This window comes from Mus caroli, chromosome 2 (assembly GCF_900094665.2).
Source record: "Mus caroli chromosome 2, CAROLI_EIJ_v1.1, whole genome shotgun sequence".
Lineage (NCBI taxonomy): Eukaryota > Metazoa > Chordata > Mammalia > Rodentia > Muridae > Mus > Mus caroli.
Genome location: NC_034571.1, coordinates 17871010 through 17879070, shown reverse-complemented (window position 1 = coordinate 17879070; position 8061 = coordinate 17871010). Strand labels below are relative to the sequence as shown.

The following is an 8061-nucleotide window of genomic DNA, read 5'->3' as shown; positions in this document are numbered from 1 at the left end:
TAGTCGGCCATCATTGGAAAGAGAGGACCATTGGACTTGCAAACTTTATATGCCCCAATATAGGGGAATGCCGGGGCCAAAAGAATGGGAATGGGTGGGTAGGGAAGTGGGGGGTGCTATGGGGGGCTTTTGGGATAGCATTGGAAATGTAACTGAGGAAAATATGTAATAAAAATATTAAGAATTAAAAAAATTAAATTTATCTCTCTGTTCATTTATGAAAATTCCTTATATATTTTGGACACAGTTTTATATATATATAACTTGAAAATATTCTCTGCTTCTATATGGGTTGTCTTTTTACTTTTGCAATCATGTGCTTTTATGGCCTAAAGTCTCAATTTTCATGAATACAATCATTGGTTTAGTCCTCTATCATTTATGGTTTTATGCTATAATTTTAAAAAGTTGTATAACAGATGATCATGAATATCTGCCCCTGTGTTATTGTCTGAGAAAAGACTCTTAGTTATGGTTCTTCCATTAATGTCTATGTTAGACTTTGGGTCAATGTTTGGAGTATGATGAATTGTATCAGCTCCACTTCAAACAAGAGGAAACCAGTCATAAAAAGGTTGAGATGAAATTTAATTCCAAATTATATAACTGACAATTGTCATGCTGCATCTATATTACAAAAGGATTTTTTTCTCTTTTGTTAAAATGGATGAAATTTGTAAAATGAGTATATTTTGTTCTTTTAATTATCAGGAATAGAAGACATAATGAGAAATACCTAAATGAAGAGCTGGTGCTGCCCCAATTGGGCTTCTTTACTATGTGTAAAGACACATAAAAATTTAAAGAGTAATCCCAAAGCCTACATGCTATATATATATGAAATCTCTATACTGGAAATGTATTATTGTTTTATATAGTTATTCCAGTTTGGTAAAAGAAATCACTAGAGAAAATGTTACCCAACATTTCCATTATGGGACACAAAGCAGTTCTAAGAGGAAAACTCATAGCTCTGAGTGCCTCTAAAAAGAAACTGGAGAGAGCATACACTGGCAGCTTGCCAGTACACCTAAAAGCTCTAGAACAAAAGGAAGCAAATTAACCTAAGAGGAGTAGAAGGCAGAAAATAATCAAACTCATGGCTGAAATCAAACAAGTAGAAACAAAAAGAACTATACAAAGAATCAACCAAAACAGGAGCTGGTTCTTTGAGAAAATCAACAACTTAGACTACCTAGAGGGCACAGAGACAGTATCCTAATTAAAAATCAGAAATGAAAAGGGAGACATAACAACAGAATCTGAGGAAATCCAAAAAAAATCATCAGATCCTACTACAAAAGCCTATACTCAACAAAATTGGAAAACCTGGATGACATGGAAAAATTTCTAGACAGATACCAGGTAGCAAAGTTAAATCAGGATCAGATTAATGATCTAAACAGTCCCATATTCCCCGAAGAAATAGAAACATTAATTAATCATCTCCCAACCAAAAAAAAAAAAAAAGCCCATGACCAGATGGGTTTAGTGCAGAGTTCTATCAGACCTTCAAAGAGACCTAATTCCAACTCTCCTCAAACTAGTCGACAAAATAGAAACAGAAGGTACTCTACCTGATTCGTTGTATAAAGCCATAATTACTCTGATACCTAAATTACGCAAAGACCCAACAAAGAAAGAGAATGTCAGACCAATTTCCCTTATGAATATCAATGCAAAAATACTAAATAAAATTCTCGCAAACTGATTCCAAGTACACATCAAAAAGAACATCCATCATGATCAAGTAGAAATGCAAGAATGGTTGATTATGTGGAAATCCATCAACGTAATCCACTATATAAACAAACTCAAAGACAAAAACCTCATAATCATCTCCTTATGCTGAGAAACCATTTGACAAAATCCAACACCCATTCATGATAAAATTCTTGAAAAGATCAGGAATTCAAGGCCCATACCTAAATATAATAAATATACAGCAAACCAGTAGCCAACATCACTCTAAATGGTGAGAAACTGGAAGCAACCCCACTATAATCAGGGACTAGACAACTCTGACCACTCTCTCCCGACCTTTCAATATAATACTTGAAGTCCTAGCCAGAGCAGTTAAACAACAAAAGGAGATCAAAGGGTTACAAATTAGAAAGGAAGAAATCAAAATATCACTATTTGCAGATGATAAAATAGTATATATAAGTGATCCCAAAAATTCCACCAGAGAACTTCAAAACATGATAAACAGCTTCCGTGCAGCAGCTGGATATAAAATTAACTCAAACAAATCAGTGGCCATTCTCAACACAAAGGATAGACAAGTTGAGGAAGAAATTAGGGAAACAACACCCTTCAAAATAGTCACAAATAATATAAAATTTATATGGTGTGACTCTAAGGAAGTAAGGGATTTGTATGATAAGAACTTCATGTCTCTTAAGAAAGAAACTTTAATTGGGCAGTGGTGGCACACGCCTTTAATCCCAGCACTTGGGAGGCAGAGGCAGGTGGATTTCTGAGTTTGAGGCCAGCCTGGTCTATAGAGTGAGTTCCAGGACAGCCAGGGCTACACAGAGAAACCCTGTTTTGAAAAAAAAAAAATAGAAAAGGAAATTGAAGTAGATGTCTCCCATGCTCATGGATTGGCAGGATTAATATAGTAAAAATGGCTATCTTGATGAAAGCAATCTACAGATTCAATGCAATCCCCATCAGTATTCCAACTCAACTCTTCAGAGTTAGAAAGGGCAATTTGCAAATCCATTTGGAATAACAAAAAAAATCCTAGGATAGCAAAAATTATTATTAATAATAAAAGAACCTCTGGTGGAATCAACATGCCTGACCTCAAGCTGTACTACAGAGCAATTGTGATAAAAAACCAAAACAAAACAAAAAAAAACTGCATGACACTGGTACAGTGACAGACAGGTAGATCAATTGAATAGAATTGATGACACAGAAATGAACCCACACACCTATGGTCACTTGATCTTTGACAAAGGAGCTAAAACCATCCAGTGGAAAGAAAACAGCATCTTCAACAAATGGTACTGGCTCAACTGGTGGTTAGCATGTAAAAGAGTGCGAATTGATCCATTCTTAGATCCTTGTACAAAGCTCAAGTCTGAATCATATAGAGGAGAAAGTGAGGAAGAGCCTGGAAGGTATGAGCACAGGGGAAAGCTTCCTGAATAGAACAGCAATGGCTTGTGCTGTAAGATCAAGAATTGACAAATGGGACCTCATAAAATTGTAAAGCTTTCTGTAAGGTAAAGGACACTGTCAATAAGACCAAAATGCAACCAACAGATTGGGAAAAGATCTTTACCAATCCTAAATCTGATAGGGGGCTAATACCCAATATATATAAAGAACTCAAGAAGTCGGACTCCAGAAAATCAAATAACCCTATTAAAAAATGGAGTACAGAGCTAAACAAAGAATTTTCAACTGAGGAATACCAAATGGCTGAGAAGCACCTAAAAAAAATGTTCAACATCCTTAATCATCAGGGAAATGCAAATCAAAACAACCCACAACCGTGAGATTCCACCTCACACCAAGAAGAATGGCTAAGTTTAAAAACTCAGGTGACAGCAAATGCTGGCGAGGATGTGACGAAAGAGGAACACTGGTCCATTGCTGGTGGAATTGCAAGCTGGTACAACAAATTTGGAACTCAGTCTGGTGGATCCTTATAAAATTGGACATAGTTCTACTGGAAGATCCAGCAAAACCACTCCTGGGCATATACCCAGAAGATGTTCCAACTTGTAATAAGGACACATGCTCCACTATGTTCATAGCAGCCTTTTTTATAATAGGCAGAAGCTGGAAAGAACCCAGATGTCCCTCAACAGAAGAATGGATACATTTATACAATGGAGTACTATGCAGCTATTAAAAACAATGAATTTATGAAATTCTTAGACAAATGGATGGATCTGGAGGATATCATCCTGAGTGAGGTAACCCAATCACAAAAGAACACACAAGATATGCACTCACTGATAAGTGGATATTAGCCCAGAAGCTCAGAATCCTTCTTAAAAGGGGGAACAAAATACCTGTGGAAGGAGTGACAGAGACAAAGTTTGTAGCAGAGACTGAAGAAATGACTGTCTAGAGACTGCCCCACTTGGGGATCCATCCCATAAACAACCACCAAACCCAGACACTATGGAAGATGCCAACAAGAGTTTGCAAACAGGAGCCTGATATAGCTGTCCCCTGAGGGACTATGCCAGTGCCTGGCAAATACAGAAGTGAATACTCACAATCATCCATTGGACGGAGCACAAGGTCCCCAATGAAGGAGCTAGAGAAAGTACCCAAGGAACTGAAGGGGTTTGAAGCTCCATAGGAGGAACATCAATATGAACTAACCAGTACCCCCAGAGCTCCTTGGAACTAAATCACCAATCAAAGCAAACAAACAAATAACAACAATAACAAAACAAACAAACAAAAAAACCACTTGGTGGAACTTGTGGCTCTAGCTGTATATATAGCAGAGGATGTCCTAGTCAGTCATCAATGGGAGGAGAGGCCCTCAGTCCTGTGAAGGTTCTATACCCCAGTATAGGGGAGTGCCAGGACTAGAAATGGGAGTGGGTGTGTTGATGAGCAGCTAGAGGGGGGAGGGGATAGGGGATTTTCGGAGGGGAAACTAGGGATGTGGATAACATTTAAAATGTAAATAAAGAAAATATCTAATTAAACAAAAGAAAAAAATGTTATCCAGCAACAGATCAGCCTACTATTTTATTATACATGAAGTCAACATATTTTTGCAAGTGAAAAATGAGTATGAGTTAAATATGAGAAAATTGCATGATTGCATTTTCTAGATGACTCAGAGCTTGATTTCCAACTGTGTTGCCTGCTATTAAAAGTAAATAGTAGCATCTATAACATTAGCGTAGTGGATACAATTTCATAGAGTCTTAACTGTGGCTTTAAAAAATATTACCTAGTGGTTTTGTGGTAGACGCCATCCAGAACAGCTTCTTTTCTTTTTAAATTTCTAGTGAAGATACATGTTTTCACAAAATGTTTGTAATGTATAGCAGTCTGTCCAGTTTTGCCAAGATGAAGAGGTTGTTTGAATCCAGGAAAGATGGAAATGTATTGTGTTTCCTAGTGTCACAAAGAACTTACCGTAAAGCAACAGAATCAACATTCCAACATAACACTTGGTTCATGTGACTGAATTTTGAGCAACGGAGAAAGACCTCCCCTAGAAAACTCTGCCCAGAGTGTTTTAGCATTTCCATCACCCCTGACTAGCAATGCAAGACCACATGTAAGGCCATGAGTAATTATTTCCCAGATTATAATGAGCTTTAAAAAAACATAGGTGAATCCTTCACATCATTAACTATTACTAAAAAAAAAAAAAAAAACGGAAACACAACAGGGCTTTCTAGATGTGAAAAATAAAAGACACTGTGTGAAGCTAGCAAACATCCATCTGGAGACCAAAGGGGTGACACTGAGGAGGGTCAAGGCAGGAGGACATTAGGGTCCCAGGCTGCATAGAAAGAGGCTTCTAAAAAAGAACTACTAGCTCAAAATATGATTTACTGTTCTTTTCTAAGCAAGGTAATGAACATGATTTTCACACTCTCAACCAATCACATTGTAGGGTGAAAAAGTCTGCTTACTAGAACAGTAATGGGGAATTGGAAATTCAGTTTCCTTAGAGAGAGAAGCAATTGCTCTTAGTAAACAGAAAGGCCACAATCAGGATACCTGGGTTTACCTTTGCTTTGCGAAAATGGTAGACCACCAGCATGCTGATAAAGTCCAGCAGCATACACAGGGCTTGGAAAGAGATGATAGCGAGCCGCAGGTATTTATCCTCCTGGACAAAGCATGGACGGTCATCAGCACAGAAGGGGCAGCCTTCTCTGCAGGGCAGGCAGACGTGGGCTTCTTCTGACACATCCTTTGTGCTTCCTGAAAAATGGTGATCTGGACCCCTTCCTGAAAGTTCCAAATAAAACCACAATGTTAATTGTATCTCTAAAGTAAGTGAGAGAGAAGAGAGATAGACCTTCACCATTCTCTTTTGTATTAATTATAAACATTTCATAAAATCCCCTGCTAAGAGCTAGTTACTTCACTTTTGAACTAAAAAACTCTTGTTGATTCCTTTGATTTTAAAAATGTCATTCACAGTAATTGACAAAAACAAACAAGCAAACACTGGAAACAAAATTCCCCAGGGGTAGGGACAAGGCTGCTCACTCTTTGATAACATTATCTTCCATTTGTGGCTGATGGTACTTCCTAAAGCACTGACCATACTCCAGACACATTTCTTAAAGAATTAACAAGAGGAAGAATGGGAATGTAGGTGTGTTTGATGTATCAGGTAAATGTACTCATTGTTTTTAGAACTCCTTTACCCAGATGACAGAGAATCCAAAATGAGGCTATTGTCATTCAGCAGAGATCTCATCTACCAAGTCTATGCAGTCTAAATTATATAAGATGTCACTTAAACAACAGTTGTTCAGTGTGTACTTGCCTAACAATGCCACTTGCTTTAGAATCAATTCCCACAATCCCCACTGACATGCCATGAGACACCTCTGTGCTGTTTGGTTATTGCTCCTATTGATCCTCTGATTAATTATACAATTACCTATCAAGCTTAATTTTGCACTGAAACCCAGAACCAAAGAGTATCAATTTTTGACTGCAGCAATACATTCTGAAAACAAACTAAGCATAAGACTGTTAGAGAAAGAACAACAGAAATTTCTGGAAGTGAATGTAGAATTTAAAGAGAGAGGAAAGCCCTTGACAAGAGAGGCATTTTAGAATGTCACATCAGAAAACTAGAATCTACAGGAAAATATCTGAATTTGTTGAAATATGATGACCTTGTGTCTTAGTTAGGGTGTCATTGCTGTGAACAGACACCATGACTAAGGCAACTCTTATAAGAACAACATTTCATCAGGGCTGGCTTATGGGTTCAGTCCACTATCATCAGTGTGGGAGCATGGCAACATCTAGGCAGGCCTGGTGCAGGAGCAACTGAGAGTTCTATATGTTAATCTGAAGGCGTTAAGAGAAGATTCATTCTAGGCAGCTAATAAATCCTCCGACAAGGCCACACCTACTCCAACAAAGCTACATCTTCAAATAGTGCCACTCCCTGGGCCAAGCATATATAAACCATCACACCTAGGAAAGGCTATCATAGCTAAAGATCTTAACCTTGAGTTATCTTCAAATGACAGTTTCCAAGCTAGTGCCAATGAAAAATAGGCTAAGCAAGGCTTACAGACTAAATGTATAAGAGAATGTTATTTCAGTAGAAGTCAGATGAATAAAGCAATTATTGGAAGTCAATGAGACTAAGAATGATATGAAATGAACTTTGATTCTATATTGTGTTCTCTTCAACACAAGTAAGACTTTGTTGCAATTGGAATCAGCAAAGGAGCCTCTGAAGTTCAGGGAAGTAGAGAGAGATGAAAGAGTTGTAGACACTGGCCAGTGAAGCAACTCAGTTATTTGCTCCATCATCATCAGAGAAACTTCATCCTGTAGCAGATGGGAACAAATACCCACATCCATCAGACAATATGCCCAGAGTGAGAGACCATAGAAAACTGACTCCTAAACTGTATGTCTCCATCAAATCTCTCTCCTCAGAGCCCAGGGTATCCTGAAGGTAGAAAGAGTACAAGAACCAGAGGGGAAGACACCAAGGAAACAAGGCTCTGTAAAGATCAAAGCACATGAGAACTCACAGAAATCGAGGCAGCATGTACCAGGTCTGCACGGGTCTGCAACAGATGAGATCCTAGATCTGAAAGAAGTGAGCTCCTGCCCTCACCCCTACCCAACAAGGTATTTTCAATTGATAACCACTTTCAAGTGAAAATTTAGTTTTCTCCAAGTGTTTCTCACTTGTAAAACAACCACTGTTAAAAGGGTAGGCCTCATGCACAGCAGTAAATAGCTAACAGAAAACAAACTCAACACCCTCTTTGTAGGTCCCTTGTCTCATAATGTCAGTCAAATATTCACACTCTCTCTCTCTCTCTCTCTCTCTCTCTCTCTCTCTCTCTC

General features: G+C 38.1%; 1 protein-coding gene and 1 pseudogene across 1 annotated transcript in view; both read right to left on the bottom strand.

The window, feature by feature from the left end:
- Positions 1-5243, bottom strand: part of LOC110289275 — a 16175-nt pseudogene extending 10932 nt beyond the window's left edge.
- Gpr158 (G protein-coupled receptor 158) overlaps positions 1-8061 on the bottom strand; it is a 391739-nt gene that overhangs the window by 184161 nt on the left and 199517 nt on the right. The window contains exon 4 of the mRNA XM_021152640.2: positions 5732-5955. Coding sequence (XP_021008299.1) covers positions 5732-5955 — 224 coding nt within the window. The remainder of the gene's footprint in view (positions 1-5731; positions 5956-8061) is intronic.